The 19,999-nt window shown below is 33.8% G+C and overlaps 1 protein-coding gene and 1 long non-coding RNA gene across 2 annotated transcripts; one reads left to right on the top strand and one right to left on the bottom strand.

The window, feature by feature from the left end:
* Positions 1 to 561: 561 nt before the first annotated feature.
* Positions 562 to 18,432, bottom strand: LOC107158786 (albumin-like). The gene is made up of 15 exons (XM_015505279.2): positions 18,276 to 18,432; positions 17,543 to 17,600; positions 16,476 to 16,608; positions 14,235 to 14,446; positions 13,574 to 13,706; positions 12,236 to 12,333; positions 10,077 to 10,206; positions 8,906 to 9,120; positions 7,715 to 7,847; positions 6,515 to 6,612; positions 4,885 to 5,023; positions 4,066 to 4,289; positions 2,585 to 2,717; positions 1,860 to 1,927; positions 562 to 713 (listed from the first exon to the last, which is right to left on the bottom strand). Exons 1-14 carry the CDS (start codon positions 18,352 to 18,354, stop codon positions 1,886 to 1,888), a joined length of 1,827 nt encoding a protein of 608 aa, XP_015360765.1. The 5' UTR covers positions 18,355 to 18,432; the 3' UTR covers positions 562 to 713; positions 1,860 to 1,885.
* Positions 12,558 to 13,263, top strand: LOC125611311. Its single transcript, XR_007341460.1, has 2 exons — positions 12,558 to 12,671; positions 13,149 to 13,263. It is a non-coding gene; the product is annotated as an uncharacterized LOC125611311 (long non-coding RNA).
* Positions 18,433 to 19,999: the final 1,567 nt, after the last annotated feature.

Raw genomic sequence — 19,999 nt, 5'->3', positions numbered from 1 at the left:
CAGGGAAAAGAGGCTTAGTGTTGAGTACAACACCTTAACTTCTTTACAAGAAACTTTAAAGATGCTTGTACTTCATCAGTTCAACACATTTTAACCAATACTGGATATAAGTTCCTCCAGATCACCCAACCCTCTCTTCCATTAATGCTTCTACAAATTTCTAACACATTTCATGTATTGTCATCCTAAACTGTCATTAAATTTCTCCAAGAATGACTTGGAGAATTTTAAACCTAAATTTTAATTAGTCACCTTAAAAGTCATCTCTCTTTTGTCTCTCACTAGTTCTCTGAGAGTCCCAGTAGGAGGAAGAGACAGGCTGTAAATGCCCTATCCCTGCAACAGGTGTTATTGTTTCATAATGTTAAAAGGCTATTTTGAATATTTATAACCCATAATTCAGATGAGAATTAACTTTTCTTTTTATGAAGTAGCCTCTAAGGAACTAGAAGGCCTCTGCTGAAGTGGGGTGAGAGACAGAAAATTGAAACTTTCACAGATCCACAGAATTTTCAAGGATGGAAGCACACTTTTGGAAAATAACAGTCCTGGACCACAATATTCGATTCTTTTCATTTTTTATTAATTACAACATAGAGCAAAGAGGTCAAACGTTTGAAAAAAAGTTGTGTTTCTTAGAGTGTTGATTTTACATCAGCAGAAAAGACAAACAGATGGATAAAGTCTTAGTCTCTTTCTCTTCTCTGGACAGGCTGAAAAACAAAAAGAGAAAAATAGAAGAGCTGTTTGTAAAACGTCATATATTTTTTCCAATCTGTTACAACTAATGCTAAATTGCTTCGATTTTCTTTCTGAAATTTCCACCAGCAGAAACAATTTAAACCTTCCAAAGCTTAGCTGGGTTCCCCTTTTGCTGGGCAAGGGCACAGGACACACCAACATGTTGTGAAGTCCCCTCTTCATCAATGGTTCCATCAGACTCAAGTCAGAGGACTCTATCACCACTCCTCAGGGCTATCTAGCACCTACTCTTACTTAAGTCATACCTAAACAAAAAAAATATCTGCTCAAATTTGGAAACCTAGGAAGACATTTTTTCCACTTAGGGCTGAAACACATCACATTTGGGAATGACCAAATTTTTGGAGATACAAAATGGCTATTCTTTGTTTGGATGCACAAGTAGTATTATATGGTCAAATAACCTGGTTTTACCAATACTTTATTTCATTGCTATTCTATTTTTTAAATTCTGTTCCAAAAAATAGTCAAACATGTTTATGCTCAAATGTCTATATTTTAAAGTGGACCTTTGGTCATAAGAAGAAAAAATTCTATTATATTAAATTCTATTATATTAGCATGTTGACACGTTAAAAATTTAGGAGCGTGTTAATCATTCTACACTGGAAGTTAATGTAAGATAGATTGCTTATTAAATTATTAGGTTGAACCATGTGAAACCATTGATATTCAACTGTTTTTAACCTGCAAAATGTTCTTTCATATGGCTCTAACACTAGAGTCTCTGCTGGTGAGGCATCACTGAGAGGACTCTGCACACAGGTCACATATGTCAGAAGAGGACAATGGTTAACTCAATTCCTGCTGGAATTTTGAAATATGACTCCAACTCTTACTAGCTTGGTTGCCCCTTAGGTAAATATATTATATAACCCATGGCTTTATGTGACCATTTATTCATCTACAAAATGAGAATAATAAGAGCACCCAACTCAGACATTTTTTAAATAATTATATAAGTTAATATACACAAAGAGCTAAAAGTAGTGGTTGGTACTTATCTATATGACTGTTGACAAATGTTCAGTCATCTTTGCTTTTTTTAATAATAACAATTATAATTACTTTTTTAAAAATACAAAGTATATAGTTACCTGAGATCCTTGTGATTGTAATGTTTTTATGCTAAGGCCGCTTGACTTGCAGCAACCAATTTGGGGCCCTGAATACAAAGAAATGACAGACATTGGGAAAATATTAGCATTACCATAGAATACAAAAATTAGCAGGTTATACAAAAAATAGGTGATATACAGTGATTGTACCTGCACCACCCCCTTTAATTCACATTAAACTACCAGGATCTCTACAAGGAAGTTCACCAACAATCACTCTCCCCAAGAAAATAAATATCTATCTATCTATCTATCTATCTATCTATCATAGATAGATAGATAGATAGATAGATAGATATTCAGGGTACAGGGATGACTATTAAATGATTTAGATATTTAAAAGTCTATTCCCACCTGAACTAACTTGTAAAATTCAGCCAAATGAGAAGACAGCAATTTTGGGGAAAATGTTTAGATTAATGCTTTGCTTTACTGACCAAAACATTTTAGGCCTTATAAATATGTCTATCTATTCATAACGATCACAAATTTGGAACAAAAGAGACATTACAAAAATTTAATAGTATGCCACGGTGCAGCAGGAGATAAAACCAAGAACTACTAAACTCATTTTGTAAGGCAATTGTACATAGAATAAGATCTCTGCTCCATGCATCTTTCAAAACCTAAATCCCTAACCTCTGACCTGACCAAATGCACAAAAATGAAAGTTGGAAATATTAAAATGAAAGCAGCTCCAGCACCTCCTCAGAGAAGCAGGCCTCCTTGTCGTCAGCCTTGCAGCACTTTTCTAGAAAAGCTACGAAATCCCCCATCACGGTTTTCAGTTGATCCATTGTTGCTGTGGGCTTGTGTTTCACCAGCTCAGCAAGTGCTCTGCATTTGAACAGAAAATGAAAGACACAGCAAGAACAACTTAAGAATATAAGAAATATGAAGGATATAAGAATGGCACTTAACATTATAAACCTTGCAGGGCACTGTGGCGCACACCTGTAATCCCAGCAGCTCAGGAGGTTGAGGCAGGAGGATCACAAAATCAAAGCCAGCCTCACCAACTTGGGGGAGGCACTTACCAACTCAGCGAGACCATGTCTCTAAATAAAACATAAAATAGAGCTGGGGATGTGGCTCAGTGGCTAAGCACCCCTGGTTCAATCCTCAGTACCAAAAAAAAAAAAAAAGAAGAAAGAAAAGAAAAAGCATTAAATCTTGGAGCCAGGCAGCTCTGGGTTTGAGGTCATGTATGCCATTCTAACCTCATGTGACATTAATAAATCCACTTCACTAGGGTTGGTGAGAGGATCAAATAAGATAATCAATGCAAATCACTCAGTGTTTTACAGAGTTTCAGTAGATTGCCAGAAAACGTATGTCATAGCATTCAGATATTATTCAGATTTACGAGCTATGCTTCATTGACTTTATAGCTCTTGAAGGGTTTAAAATGACCTCTAAATTTTTAATGACCTTGAACTTCATTGAAAAATCTTCTTCTTTAAGAATCTTTAAAGTTGGTCTGTCACTTTTGCCCTATTCAAATTTAATTAAGGGGAGGTTATAGGAGTTAAGACTTCCAAACAAGTGGAAGGTGGTGTTTCCCTTTCATTGACAAATAAAAAGACAACAGTGCCCCAATGTGTAGTGTGGGAATAATAGGTTTTATAATATAAGTTTTAAGTCTCTATCATGACTATGGGTGACCAGAGATGACAGCAACTTTCTGTTGCTAAAGTTCATGCTATTCTCATCCTTTCTGACAGCATTGAGGAGTTAAGCCTCAAAACTCACATTTCTAGATGTTTTCTATTCAATTGTCATTCTCAAACGTCACATCACAGGGTTTTCTCTCACCTGTGGGGTCACTCTAGAACAAACTTAAAGTACCATTCATGCCTAGAAATAAATTCCCCTATGATTTCTACAACTAGTTTTTTTCTAGCCACAAATTCATCAGTTAAATGTTAAGCCATTTCTACTCGACCTAGCCTATGATCTTATTCTACTGGGGTGTTCATCCACAATATCACTATGAATAGTTTTTGCCCTCCAAGGGAAAAAAAAGCCATTCATTTTATTCTTTACAATTTTATCAACTTAAAAAGGCCAATACTTAAGTACTTTCCTCCAAGGAATATAATCAGTACATGAGAGGGTTTACTCCTTTCAATTAACAGTTCTCTTTATCAAAACTATAAACATGTGATAATGAAATACTACTCACTTTTGTTTCTTGATTTGTTGCTCAGTCTCTGGAAGTGTGCATATATCTGCATGGAAGGTGAATGTATCAGCATGCAATTCTTTGGGAACATATGTGTCATCAACTGATAGAGCAGAAAAGCATGACAGCTTGTTCGCAAAGGACTCAGAGCAGCATTTGGTGATTCTCTCACTCACTGGATTCTTCTCATGCATCACACACTCTGAGTTCAGGATTGCAGTCAGCTGAAGAACAAGAAGGAGAGCAGAAACTCAAAAGAGGCAAAAGAGTCCACAAACACTCTTTTTTCCATGCACCCAAAGTTGTGACATATTAGACTAGGAACAATGAATCCAAAGTTTACTGAGGCAGCAAATGACTATCTTTGGAACTAAACATAAGGGACTCTTTAATATTGACTCTTTTAAAAGTAAGTCTAGATGTCTCAATATTCTTAATACTTGAGAAGATGATTCACAAAAATAATTGAAAGTAATATGTCCTAACATATGTGTTAGAATGAGAAAGAAGTAGTCTTATATTGGCACATGAAACAGAGACCCCAAAAATGTAAATATTTAGGAAATTCCAAAACACTGAATATTCATGGATCCTTTTTAAGAGCAAGTTATAACTTTGAGATCTTATCTAAATTCTAACTTTGGCAGTCGAGATAATATAAGTGACCAAGTTCTGCACACACACAAAAATACATAGACATAGATATACCCATGCTAGTCATGTACACATGTTAGTAAATTCCTGCCTCTAAAAGTTAGCTTTGTCAATTTCATAAGATGAGAATTCAGTATTATAATTATTATATTTTAAAAGACTCACATAGCCTTCAATACAGGGCAGTCTGTGTGATTCAGAAAGCTTACAGCACTGGGTGGCCACTTTTCCTAATTTTCTTGAAGCCTCCACAAGAGTTGGAGTTGACATCTGGGGTGCTTTCTGAGTATAACGAATTACAAGTCTGTTGGGGGAAAAAAAAATTTCATGTGTGTTTAGCCAAACAAGAAACTGTCTTTTTATAATACAGTATATCAAGCAGAGAAAATTCAAACAAAATTAAAATAAACTAATATGTTCTTGTTTGCCATTCATAGAATTATGTTTGTCTAAGTCAAGTGCAGTGATGCAGGACTCTAAACCCAGTTGCTCAGGAGGCTGAGCCAAAGTATTACAATTTTGAGGCCAGCTTCAGCAATTTAGTGAGAGCCTAAACAACTTAGCAAAACTCTATCTCAAAAAAAATTTTTAAAGAATTTTAAATTTTAAAAGAATTGCAGCTCAGTGGTAAATCTCCCCTGAGTTTAATACCCAGTACCTGCTACCAAAAATTATCTTCAACTTCAGAATGATGGCTTAATGTCAGAAAAAGACTTTGTCCTGTCCAAGAGATCATTAAACATGGCTTTGAATACCACCTGCACCATATAATCTCAGGAAGGTTAGCTACCTTATTATAATCCAGTGACATTAGTATACTTATTATTGCATCTTTGTTTCATTAAATTCTTTTGAGAGTGTAACATAAATCAGGACTATGATGAATTTGAAAGATATAGGTGAAAAATGGGAGGAAATATCCCTGCCTCAATAGGTATGATGAAAGGATTAAATTGAAAGTGATAATATAGGCAATGAACAAGGCATGTTATCCAGCATATAAGAATCACTTATAAAGTATCCCAATCACCATGTAAAGTCAATGTAAGACTGTAATCTACTTAATGGAAGAATCTATGTATCATTCATTATTGTTAGCCTGAACTATAGTTTTAAAAAAGTGCTAACTATGTATATAAACTGCACAATAAATTCCTACTGAACCATGTGTCCCTTCTGCTTTCTTGACTTTTCCTCCATACATAAGGGCCTATTAAATGGGGACATTACTTCAGCATGCACTTTTATCTCTATCTCTTCTAGGGAGGGAAATTCCACAGGAAAACAAGGTCATGACCATCAAAGTCTAATGTATCTTCTGAACATCCACTTTTCCCACCAATAGACCAAGAGGAATGCAATTTCCCATATTATCTAAGTCCATATCTTTGTCATGTTTTTGTGTTCAGCTTTTATATTACTTCTTGAACTACTGCTATTCAAGGCCTACTACTTCCTGCTCTGTAAAATGCTGCTAGGGTTCATTTACTCACAAACTATCCCTTAACCTCCAAGGAACATCCTCAGTTGATAAGCCAACATTTGGCACTAACCCTCCCAGCCTACATACTTCCAGTCTCAAAAGACCATTTTTTAAAACTGTACATAAATAGAAGCCTCTGCATCCTATCGACTATATTTTCTCTGCTCTCCAGACTTTTTTGATAAAGAGAGTTTAGAAAGATATGTGTATCTTTGCTATTAAAAGTAATATGCTAGGCAGCCTTTACATGAAGTATTAAATAATAGCAAATCAGTCAAGGAAAAAAGTCAGCGAATAAACAAAAATACTTACACATTTTGGAATTTATATTCCCCAAGTTGCTCATAGAGATCACAGTTTTGCTTGACTATATTCTGAGGCTCAGTCACAAGAGGCTCAAATTCCTCAAACTGAAACATAAAAGAATCCATTTATAGTATCCTTCTGAGGACCAGATACCGGTCACTTTTTACCCCTTCCTTCTTTCTTCCCAAAACCACATGAGTAGATGTTCAGTGCCACATCTGTCACATCACATTCAAATTGTTTCTCTTATTGACAAGACTGTATAGTGCAAGAGTTTCTGGACTTCAGTGGCTGGCTTTGGAGCCAGGCCACCTGACTCATTTTCCAGTGGTGCAGCTTTACTTACCAGTTCTGAGATTCAGAATCCTCATCTTCACAATAGAGGTAAAAATAGTGCTCACCACCCAGAATTGCTCTGGGAATCAACTAAGCTAATGACATTAAAATAGCACCTAGTACATAGTAAAAGGTCAATAAATGTTGGTCCTGAGTATTATTATTATTATTATTATTATTATTATTATTACTACTACTACTATTATTATTAGGCCATCTCTCCAGTTGGATCCTCAGCTCTCTGAGGAATGTTGCCCTCAGCATCAGTTGCAGGACGGTGCCTGGCATACAGCAGCTTCTTGGTAGAGGAAAGAAAGTCTTTCTCTGATTCTATAACAGTTTGGAAACCTTTAACATATAATAGTAGGTACCCTAAAATCCTCCAGAACAGGTGTATTCTAACTTATCATCTTGTAAAACATTTCCTAAACCTTCTCAAAAAGATTTTTAAATATTCTAAAGAAATAAGTTTCATAACCTCCCTTAAGATATTACCTCCAGTACTTGATAAATCTTGGGTCAGGTTAACTTTCTTCATATCTAAGTTACATCTCTTTTAATTGACATTTAAATTTACCTGATCTTATTTAGTTCTCAGGAATATGGAAAACAAAGAAATGATGGCCAAGATTTTGTGAAATTAGAGATTACTATCTTCATATCTTTCTTTTCTAGACCAACTGTTCAAAATTTATTAACCATTCTATTTAAGGCTATTTCTTTCTAAAATGTTTAAGAGCACAGAACTGAATCCATCTCAAGGAAAGATCTAAAAATTGTACTGTGTATCATTTCAGTCTTGCATTTTTTTCTTTCTCATTATTATAATCAGCAAAGAGCTGTATTCTTCTTTTCCTGTAGGACACCTACCACATTGCCATAGCATGCAGGAGGATCAGCTTCAGCACAGCACTTCTCCAGTTTGGCTTCATATGCCTTGGCAATTCTCAGCAGCAAGAGGGAACCATACTCAGGATGCCTTCTTGAATATTCATACAAAAACCTAAGTAAGAAGAACATAGATTTAGTTGAACCAATGAGAAAGAATATGTACTTAACTCACTCCAAGTGTAACTCAAATTCCCAAGGTCTGAATTTCACTAAACCCCATGCAGTGAAGCTTAGTGGCAAAGGACTTGGGGTTCTTCCTGTGCTCAATTTCTGGTTCTGCCGCTTATTTTACTCTATTACGTTTGGCACCTTATTAAAACTAAAGAGCTTTAGTTTCCTCCTCTGTAGATTGGGAATCATAATAATATTCATCTCATATGTTGGGTTATTAGAAATACATGAACAATGTGTGCAAAATATATACTCATACATCTTAAATATTTTATGAATCATATCTGTCACTTTTTTTATAAATATGTAGTTTGATTTGGAGTATATCTCAAAAGTATTGTACTAGACAGAGATATGTTCTTAAAATTTTCTTTTTCCTCTTCATATGATTGAAATCTTTTATGATATTATTTAGTGCAAAGGAAGCTATTGCAATCCAACAATAAAATTGTAAAGCTTGTCATCATTCTTATTGATCGTATATAATCATTTGTTATTTAACTGCCTTGCCATACTACTGAACTTTTAGCCTTTTCATCCAAGTATGAAACACTTAGTGTCAAATTCTATACTTTGTTTTATATATTTCCTGTCAACACAAAGATGCATAGATAGAGATAGATGTATTAAGATGATTGATAGGCAATATAAGTTCATATATATTTTAGATATTTAAGAAGTACCCTTTCAATGAATGATTGAACAAGTAAACATTATATACATAATTTGTATACATACAAATATTTCTAGAGATATTTCTAGAGATGTCCCTAAGGAGTAAGGAACATTGAGCTTTACCATGAATATATACTGAAGGACAATGTTTGAAATTAATTAATTGTTTCAACCTTTAAAGACTGGGAGACGATGGATGAGTCAAAGAAGCATTCTTGGCAACATGGAAACTGTAGTAACTCCAAAGGAAAGCCTAGCATATCTTCCTAAATCATGAGCTTGTTAAATCAAATGCTAAAAAGGGTAATTCCTTATCTAACTTACGTGCCCAAGAAGATATCTTTTGCCTCAGCATAGTTTTTGCAAACATCCTTATCCTCAGCATAATCAGTTGTTAGTGCTGGTAAGTCAGCAGGCTTATCATCCTCTTCCAAATCAATGATGCAGTGGTATCTTTCCAACGGGGGCTTAGCACAACATTCTCCCACTTTCTTGGAGATTGTATCTTGATTATCACAAGCGTAATTGGAAAGGGTTATCTATGAGGAGGTCAACAATTGTTCAACATAAATTAGCATTGCTACACTTTCTCTTCAGATATTTGTGATTTTGCAGAACACATTCACTGTATTCCAAGGCCTTTCATTCACAACTACTGTGCCTTCTATGAACATATATCCTCTGTCAGTACTTCTGAGGCTCTAGGCTACTAAAACACACCTACTTGATCAAAATACACTAGTTAGGAACCAGTTATCATTTATTTGTTTATTATAATTAATTAATTAATCTCAGCTATTTATCAATTTTATATTTCCACTGTAGAGGTATGTAATTTTTTTAAATTAAAATTCAAGGCTATTTTTTTCAATACTTCCCTCAAAATAAATGCAGGCATTTTGAAACCAAATAACTAAGTAAAGCATGAAAAATTTTAACAAATGAGTCAAGATGACAGTCATGGGTTTTGCTTATATGTATAAAATATCTGTCTTAAATTTCCAGGAAGTGTCATGATAGCTCAGGATTCTGATATATGGTCATTATTTTTAATCTTTGAAGAAAGGGAGACAACACTACAAATTTGGGGAAAAAGATCATTTTGGGGAAAACACTTAATGAAAGGAGACAACATAGAGGGGGGAAAATGCATTCTTTCCAAAGATCTCTTGAGAAAAATGGCCCTTCTCCAACCCAACCTTGCCCCCACCCCAAATATATCAGTAACCAGCGTCTTCCTTCACCTTCAGCCTAGATTCTCAGAGTATGACCGAAAAAAGTTACAAATAGGTGAAAGAGTTTTTCAGGTCATTTAGTAATTAGGATAGTAAGGTTTACAAGAAAGTACCACAGAGAAGGGAAAACTGGAAGACAGAGCAAATGAAAGCAAAGAAGACTAAGTCACCCATTGCCAGTTGTTCCCAGTTATGCTAAGTACATGTATTCTAGCATTTTAAGCATATAAGCTACAAATGGAAAATATATGGCTCTTTACCCTGTCATGTATAGCTTCAAGCAGATCACCACTGCAGGATTCCTTGTTGATTTTAGTAAGATCTGTTGCCATCTTGGTAATTTCTGTAAATTCAGCTTGGGGAAATTTCTGGCTTAGACGAGATACTAACCTAAAAAAAAATGTCCGCCCATCAACATATTATAATCAGGCAATAACTGATGTTAAACTCCTATGAAAATTCCATTTATAACAAGGAAATTCAAGACAGACACATAGAAATTTTTCTCAATTCATTAATTATTTTAATGCTAGAGCTGAACCAAATGGTGTTCTTTTTTTTTTTTTTTCTTGTTTTCTTAAAATTATCCATTGTAAGAGTGTGGGTTGGATGGAAAGCTGATAATTCATAAAATTAGCAATCAAAGAGGAATGTTGAAAGGGCCAACAGTGTGAGGCGCATCAGGTATGGAGCCCCAATCTGTCTTCCTGATCTGACTTCATATCTTCATAACAGTGAGACCTAGGCAAGTTACTTCTCTGAACTTTAGCCTTCTCAGTGTCACAACATCATGCTAAATGGAAGGACTATTTTGAAGATTAAATTAGATAATCTAGGAAGTATCACACAAACTCCAGTTACTCTTTTTTCCTTCATTAAAACCCATTTTTCCTGACTACTAAAATTCTTCAAGAAAATTAATTTCATAACATCTACATACTGATGGAGTTTTTATTAAGCATACTTTTACCAAGAAATTGATCCAGCACAGCCTCTAAGCTCTCTGACAAGATATAAAAGACTAATATCATCATTCTTTCCAAAATCATTTCCATGCTGTCTAAATCCAGAAATAGAGACTTCTTTCCCAGAACCAACCATTGCCTGTGTAATGTGCATTGGTTCATGGTAAGGGTATTTTGTTTATCAATTTGGTTGTATTTTGTGGTCTGGGTGGTAGGAATGAAAAGCAAAGATAGTTCAATTGACAGTTTCTAGAGAGCATGCATAATGTCTATTATCTTAATTTTATCTCCTGTTATATAGATTCATTGTTGACTGACAAGTGAGGAGTTAGAGAGGCAGGTAATATTTTTCGTTTTTTTTTTTAATTTTTTTTATTGGTTGTTCAAAACATTATAAAGCTCTTGACATATCATATTTCATACATTAGATTCAAGTTGGTTATGAACTCCCAATTTTACCCCAAATACAGATTGCAGAATCACATCGGTTACACATCCACATTTTTACATAATGCCCTATTAGTAACTGTTGTATTCTGCTACCTTTCCTATCCTCTACCATCCCCCCTCCCTCCCCTCCCATCTTCTCTCTCTACCCCATCCACTGTAATTCATATCTCTCCTTGTCTATTTTCCCATTCCCCTCACAACCTCTTATATGTAATTTTGTATAACAATGAGGGTCTCCCTCCATTACCATGCAATTTCCCTTTTCTCTCCCTTTCCATCCCACCTCATGTATCTGTTTAATGTTAATCTTTTCCTCCTGCTCTTCCTCCCTGCTCTGTTCTTAGTTGCTCTCATTATATCAAAGAAGACATTTGGTATTTGTTTTTTAGGGATTGGCTAGCTTCACTAAGCATAATCTGCTCTAGTGCCATCCATTTCCCTGCAAATTCTATGATTTTGTCTTAGTCAAATACTGAAGGATGTTCCCAGAATCAATAAATAGTATAAAAACAGAGGCCAAGGCAAAAATACGAGATTAAGAGCAGAGTTGAAGCTAAGTAAAAATTATGAGTACTAATTTGGCTTACTTCATGACTGAATTTAATTATAGGACACAACAAGACAAGTAGATGCTTTCAGATTATTGTGGGAAAGGATAAAATTAAATTAAAGATCCTGACTATAGCTCTATAAAAATAATACACCATTAGAGTATGTTTCCTAGTCTTCATAAAAAAATAGAATCCATATGTCTTCTTTAGGACAAAAATGATAATGTCTTCTTAATTCTTTAACAACTTAGAAAAATAAGACAAAAATAATGTCAAGTTGTTCCTTATGTTCTGATTTTCACCTCGAAGAAATTTTACCTTTTAGACACAACGACAACAAACTATATTTGTAAACACTGGGAGAAATGACACATAAATGTATACTTTTGTCAATGGAACCATTATCACTTTTACATTTTTATAAAGATAAAAAATTGTATTAAAAATATTTACCATGCTTTGAAACCTCTTTCTCCATATTTCTCAATAACGCTACACTTGAATCTATCTTTGGCAGAAGAAAGCATTGTTGTCTTCCTCAAATTCTCAATCTAAAGAAAGAAAGAAATTTGAACAAAATGAAGAAAAGAAAACTTCTATACAAAACACAACTTCAAAAACTCAGATGAGACTATGCCACATTCAATCTAAATTCCCAAGTACTCCCTTTGGGAAATAATCATTTTGCTATGTAAGAGGAAAAATTATTCTGGTCATAGTGGAAGCCTCTATGTAGTTAAAACCAGCTAGGACACATTGCCAAAGAAAAGGCTTCTGAAAGAAAAAGTATATGCTAATATCCCAGGAACATATAACCTAGCTGAGTTCTGCATTTTGTGCATAATCCATTTAAGTCCCTCCTCTGATAACATCAAGAAACTCCCCGGACGTAAAGATTTTTTTTTTTTTTTTTTTTTTGCAATATTATTTTTCAATTCTCGGCGGATCACAATCATCTTTGTTGGTATGTGGTGCTGAGGATCGAACCCGGGCCGCACGCATGCCGGGCGAGCGCGCTACCGCTCGAGCCACATCCCCAGCCCATGGTAATAGAAGGAGACCCTCAGAGTTATACAGTGGAGGAGGTAGAGAGAGAGGAGGGGAGGGGAGGAGGGAGGTGGGGAGGGGGGAGGGTGGAGGATGGGAAAGGCAGCGGAGCACAACAGACACTAGTATGGCAATTTGTAAATCAATGGATGTGAAACTGATGTGATTCTGCTATCTGTGTATGGGGATGAGGGGGGGCAGTTCATAAGCCACTTGAATCAAAGTGTGGAATATGATATGTCAAGAAATTTGTAATGTTTTGAACAACCCACAATAAAAAAAATTAAAAAAAAAAAAAAAAAAAAGAAACTCCCCGGAGAACACAACGAGGTACACAATAAATACTTACGGAAGAAATAAATGATCTCTTGCTTCTAGTTGCAGTAAAATTCTCTACTTTGAATTCCTTATCCATCAAAAAGTCTCATGAAAAATAAAACAAAAACTGTGGGCCCTTGCTTGACAAATACTTCCCTATAGAGAGAATCACCATAGAGAGGGGCAGGACATTTAACTATGTGCACAGTGATTCCCTCCATCAGATCAGCACTTCTAAATCTCAGAAGGAGGAAGGAAGAATAGGAGAGGCCTTCAAAAAGAATAAAACTTCTTTGGAAGACATAAAAGTAAAGCTTTTTGGAACATGTAGGGAAGTGTGTTTAGAAGAATAAGGTTTCCTAAACCTAACCACAAGATGTTTAAAATCTGACATTGCACTATGGATTGGTTCTTTTTGGGAAATACCTTTGGTGTCAGGCATTCTGCTTTATCCGCAGCTTGGCAGCATTCTGTCACAAAGCCTTTATACTTTTCAGCCAAGTCAATGATTTTCTGGGCACATAAGTAAGGATTTCTCCTGGCAACTTCATATACAAAGCTAATTTTAAAAGAAGATAACAAGAATTCATTTTTCCATACCACACAATATTACAGAAACAATTACAATCAACATTCTCCCAAGAGCCTCCAAAAGCCAAAGACATGTAATTTACCACTGAAGCTCAATTTGCATATGATGGCCTTGTCTTTGTCATTCTTTAAGTCAGTGAAAAGAAAGGATGAATCTGTGATGTACATGTATGTGGATCACATAATAAATGGTTAAACTGGGGTGATCTAATATTGCTGACTAAATCAATCCTGAGAGAGTATATATTTTTTCAGAATGTTTTAAAACATGTCTCTTTCAAATTTTCATATAGATCATACCTGTTTCAAGATCAAAGAATTTTGATTATATTTTTTGTTGTCCAGAATTTTGTGATGTGAAGTATTACTTCTTTAAAACTCAACATGAGAACAAAACTTCCAAGTCTTAATGTTGGAAATGGCTTGTGGTATGGTACTTTTATAATGAGTATTGACTTACTCCTTAATTTTTAATTTTGAAACGTAGATTACTTACTGTCCCAAAGCCTTCAGGTCATTTTCTTCAAAGGAGGTGCACAAAGCATCAGGATGTTTTAGATCAAGTGCAGGGATGTTAGGCATGTCTTCTTTGTGCTTTACGAGGCATTGAAATCTCTCAAGGTCTTGTTTATCACAGCAGTCAGCCATATCACCATAGGTATCACGAAGAGTCGCAATTGAGCATGTTTTATCTCCAAAGATAGTATCCTAAATGGAAGAGAGCAACCTACACATTACTGGGAAGGTCTTTATTTTCTTTATTACAAAAAAAAAAAAAACAGCATAAATATTTAACAAACTGTTAAAGCTTGGTGAAGAAATCATCTACATTGCACATATGTATGATTTATCTTATATTGAAACATCCCAGGGGACCCCATGAATATGTTTTATGTATGAGTCAAAGCATAAATTTAAATATGAAAAAAAAATCTTAATGAAATACAAAATTTTAAACCCATCAAAAAAAGGAAATTGTATAAGAATTCACTTCCCCCATTAAATTTCCTTGATTTGGCTACTTCTGTGAAATTGTCATAACAATCAACTGCCACAATATTACTTACGATGAATAAAACTTAAGGACAAAAAGAGAGTTGTTGGCTCTAAGGAATGTTACCTTTCTCTGCTTCTTACCTATCACTAGGGAAACTAGCCTGCAGTGCAGCGGGTGAATTCATCTTAGACAGAAGGAAATACTCAGATACTTTCTCATTTAATCTGCTTCTTTTTGAGAGACTCAATTTTTTAGTAGATACCATATACAAATCTACCACACATTATTACTGCATTAAAATATAGATTTTTTTATTCTAGAAATATTTCTCTCAAATTATTTCACTCATTCAATAAATCCTTTTTTTCCTCATTCATTGTTATTATATAAGTAATTCTAACCATATAGAAAATTCACTGGTCTAGACAGAATTTATTATTTTTTTAAATGCACTTTAAAAAATTCATATGTAGAACCATAAAATTGGGGGAAGTTAAAGTACTTATTCGCAGCAATGAGAGTTGTGTACAGAGATAAACAAGAAGAGGAAAGGGTCCAAAGACAATATGGACCTTGACCCTGAAGAGGCATATATAGATTGAGTGGTGAAAGAAACATAGGCCTCTTATTTTAAAGATGTATTTAGAAATAGCAAACGTTCAAGCTCTTCAAAAGGATTGAGTGCCTTGTTTTTTTATTTTACGTAAAAAAATTAATAACCCTAAAATGATGAATAAATAACTATAACTATTATTTTGCCCATAGCATAGAAATCAGTTGGTGCTTTCTGGAAGTAAAAATCATGCTATTACCTCAAAGAGATATTAGACTCTTGTATTCAGTCAGGCATTATTTACATTATTTAGTCAAGATATGAGAATAACTGAAGTGTCCATCAACAGATAATAAATGGATAAAGAAAAATGTGGATGCATAAAGAAAATGTAATATCTATATACAAGGGAATGTCATTCATCCTTTAAAAGAAGGAAATTCTACAATTGGCACTAATGCAGATGATCTTTGAGAGCATTGTGCTAAGTGCAATAAACCAATCACAGACAAAGATGGATGATTCCGTTAATATCTCATTGCTGCGAATAAGTATTTTAATTTCCCCCAATTTTATAGTTCTACATATGAATTTTTTAAAGTGCATTTAAAAAAAAATAATAAATTCTAAAATAGTCAAATTCACAGAATCAAAGAATAAAAAGATGGCTGCCGGGAGCTAGGAAAAGGAGGAAATGGGGAGTGACTAATGAAATGGCATAAAATTTTACTTAAGCAAGATGAATAAACTGTGACAATCTGCTGCATAATATTGTACCTATAATCACAAATAACGTATTTCACACATAAACTTTTAAAAGGATAGAATTCCTGTCAAGTGTTCTAACCACAATAAAATAAAGTTAATAAATACACAAAGATACATTATCTCTATTAGCCTCTATGAAAAGAAACCAAACTTCTTGAAAAGAGATGGTTACAAATTGCCATTTAAATACACGGTGACTGTCACGTGTGTTCTCAATGAAAAAAAAATCTTGTTAAAACTGGGCATACCCACAACATCTCTGTCCCTGAATAAACAGTGAATGACTTATCCGTCCATATGAAACTTTTGAGTGTAGCTTACAAATTGTCACTTAATAGTAATGTTTTAAAAGAATTTTTTCTTTGAAATATTCATAATAACTTAAAGGAAAAGAAAGAATCCTCAAAATCAGAACTTACAAGTGGTTTGTTACAATCTGCTCCTGTATTATCAGCAACACATGCTTTTGCCAAGTCAGTCACTTGTGTTGTAAATTTTGCAAGGTCATCATATTCGGTCTTCTGGAGATACTGAGAAAAGGTCACCAGTACCCTGAAACAAAAAAATACAGAAACATGTAGCACAAAAAAACTTTAACATAAAACAGGTTGGTTGATTTACTAGAGAGCAAATCACTTATGTGTCTTTAATCTATGTTTTCTATATCTTTCTTATAATTATCCAGAAAGCCTATTCATATGAGGTATTATCTAAGGCCTAATCAGGTACATGTGGCTTCCTAGGTAGGCAGGATCGTATTTCAGCCATGTCCAAATTTGTATGGGTTCATGTCAGTAGAGGCAGACACACAGGGCAAACTAGAAAACTGTATACCAAATAGATTTAATTGTTGAGACTGGGCTTTGCATAAATCCTTTGAGTTACTTAAAATGAAAATAAAAACACATCATTATTCGGGCTATAGGGTTGTAATGACCTTTAAAAAATAGACTATTTTCTCAATTTTTTAAAAAAATATTAAAATGTTCCAAGAAACCACAGAAGAATTTGCTATGTAAAGGGAAGTTAGTAAGTGAGCTGCCAAAGGAACCATGTATTAGTCTTTCCACCATTGTTCCAGAGTTTCTGGGTAGTATGAGAAGTCCAGATTTTAACTGTTCAATACAGTAGCCATTAGACTTATGTGACTATATACTTAAATTGTTTAAATTTAATTAATATTCTATTTAAATTTAAATAAATCAAAATGTACCTACTTAAATGCAATTTAACTAAACTTTAATACAATTTGACATTTTATTCCTCCATTGCACTGGCCATATTTAAAGTACTCAACAGCCCCGTGTGGCCAGTGGCTACCATATTACATAACACTGATACAGAATATTTTCATCAGTACAGAAAATTGTAAGGGGCAACAATGCTCTGAAATCTGGACCATGATGACAGGAAAATGTAAGACATTTAGAGTAATAATCAATGTAATCAGAAACATTAAATTTGACTCTTCCATATTTTAACTTACAGGCCTTTGAACTCTTGCTCTCCGAATTCCTTATATCGTTTAATAATCTCACTTTCATCTAAGGAAAAGGAGAAGAAACAAAACAACATGTATTTAAATACTGAAGAAAATAATTAATTATATGCTATGTTCTATATTTTTTTTCATTTAACTTAGGTTGTTTATTTGCTTCAAAATATTGGATTCTTATTCTTACAGAAAGTCTTAGGATGGTGAACTATGTCTTCTGCACTTAAAGAAGATATTATTCGATCACAAAGAATATTATTTTTAATATCATTAAATAATTATAACTTTATATTCTAGTTATATAAAATCTAATGCTCTTATAGTACCTATGAACAGCAACTGAGAAGTAAATACAAGTGGAAATCCTATTTTTATTATTAATAACACAAGAGTTTTTCTATTCTAAATAAAGCAAGGTGCATTAGGTAGGCCTTAGAAATTGTTGTGAATTCTATCTTCTCTGTTCTATGAAGTGTAAGTCACTCTGCCTGGCATTTCTTCATTAGAGAAAAGAAATTACATTCACTAAATAATTCTCACCATGTTGTTTCTTCTTAACTATATTAATTAAATAACCACATAAGCATTCACAAAAACAAAAAATCATCACATTCTAGATATAAATCCTAAAGGAAAACTTAATTCTTTAAATACACGGGGGTTTACTGAAACTTTTACTAGGAAAAAAAAAAAAAGTTGTACAAAGGAAAAACAGAATTCTTACCTGCTTCTCTACGAAACACACCCCTGGAATAAGCAGAGCTGAAGAGAAAGAGAAGGGAAATAAAGGTTACCCACTTCATTGTGCCAAAGGCTTGTGGGTTGATAGAAAAGGTAGAATGAATGCAGGGAAATTAGCCCTAATATACTTCTTTAACCAATAATTGTAGATTATTAACTAGACTCATCTTTGTATTTCATTGGCTCCCAACTGATTACAAAGTCATAAGATTCTTGCCAAAAAAAATGTTTGACTAGATTCCTTGCATATGTTTGCCATCTGGAACTGTTTTCTCCACAACACTTTGTCAATTTATCAAAGTTATGTAAAACATCTTATTAAATTTTATATAACAGTTTAAACGATTTGTACCTATTATTCAATACCATGTTCTTTATCTGCTATTTCTCATTTGAATATTTTGGTTTGTGATATTTGCAAAAATACAACTAACCCAATGCTGCTGCTTGGAATTGAGTTAAGATCCAAACTGCATCTACTATTAATTCCAAGTATGCTTTTTACTAAAGGTAATGAGAAATTTACACAAAGAGACATCTCATGGGGGTTCTACTTTTTTTTTTTTTAACTATCAGAAAAAGTCTGACTTTTGCCTCAAACACAAACTAGGAGAAAAGCATAGCAACAATGACAACTAAAATAGATATTAGCAAGTCCCATGATTCCATCCTCACTATGGCCTAAGTAACAAGCCAGTTATTTAACTAAATAATTGAGTCAGTCAAAATGCCCCATAACACATACAGGCACAGAAACTAATAAATACTCAAGAGAAGTATTATAATGAAATATATTTTCTATGACCTTATTTTAAATGATTTCACACAGAAAAGCCTAGAATAGATGAAGAGACATAGGAGTTTTTATTGTTGTTTTTATTTTGTTCATTGGTTTGTTTTTGTTTTTGTATTCAGTGACTCAAAGGAGTACTTTTGACATTTGTATTTCACCACTATGTTATACTTTATATTTTTGGAGGTAAACTTTTGTTTTCATTTTCTTCTTCCTTAACTAATCACAAATGGTAGAACTGATTTCCAAGAATGAGTCAGAATGTTTAGTTCGTTTTGAATTTCTTTGATTTATATAGCCTAACTAATAATTACATTGACAAGCATTCTTGATTTACATCTAGAACATTCAGACTTACCCAGAATGTTCCTGTATGGCAGAGACATATATCTAGTGATATAAAAAGCTGTGCTGACTTCATACAAAACTATCAAGTCATACCCTGTGGTAACAATTAAATTCCTTTATTTTATGTTTATATACAACATTTAAAACCAGTTTTGCTGTTATGACAATACCATTACTTCATTTACACATATGCACATTTGTTAGCAAAATAAAATAAATAGAATTATCTAAAGACAAATTTCTACATTTAAATAGCTTTTAAAATGCACACTTTTAAGCATAAACTTTAAGAAGTCTCTGGATTCTCATACTAGGTAATTTTTAAATCCACTCCGAAGAGCATACCTCACAAGCCAATTTATTTTGCGTTCTCCAGGAATGGCGTTATTACTATGTTATAGAGAAAACCAAAGCAGCTATGATCTCCAGTTTTCATATTACAATTAAGTATACACACTATTTTTACTCAACTAAATTAGAGAATAATTTTTTTAAGGAAAATTGGCAGTTGACCTGTTCAGAAATCATCCTTTTTATATTTTATACTGCACTATAATGCATTTTCT

Source organism: Marmota marmota, unplaced genomic scaffold (genome assembly GCF_001458135.2).
Source record: "Marmota marmota marmota unplaced genomic scaffold, marMar, whole genome shotgun sequence".
NCBI lineage: Eukaryota > Metazoa > Chordata > Mammalia > Rodentia > Sciuridae > Marmota > Marmota marmota.
Note: the sequence above shows the minus strand (reverse complement) of the source record. Positions and strands in the feature narration are given on the sequence as shown.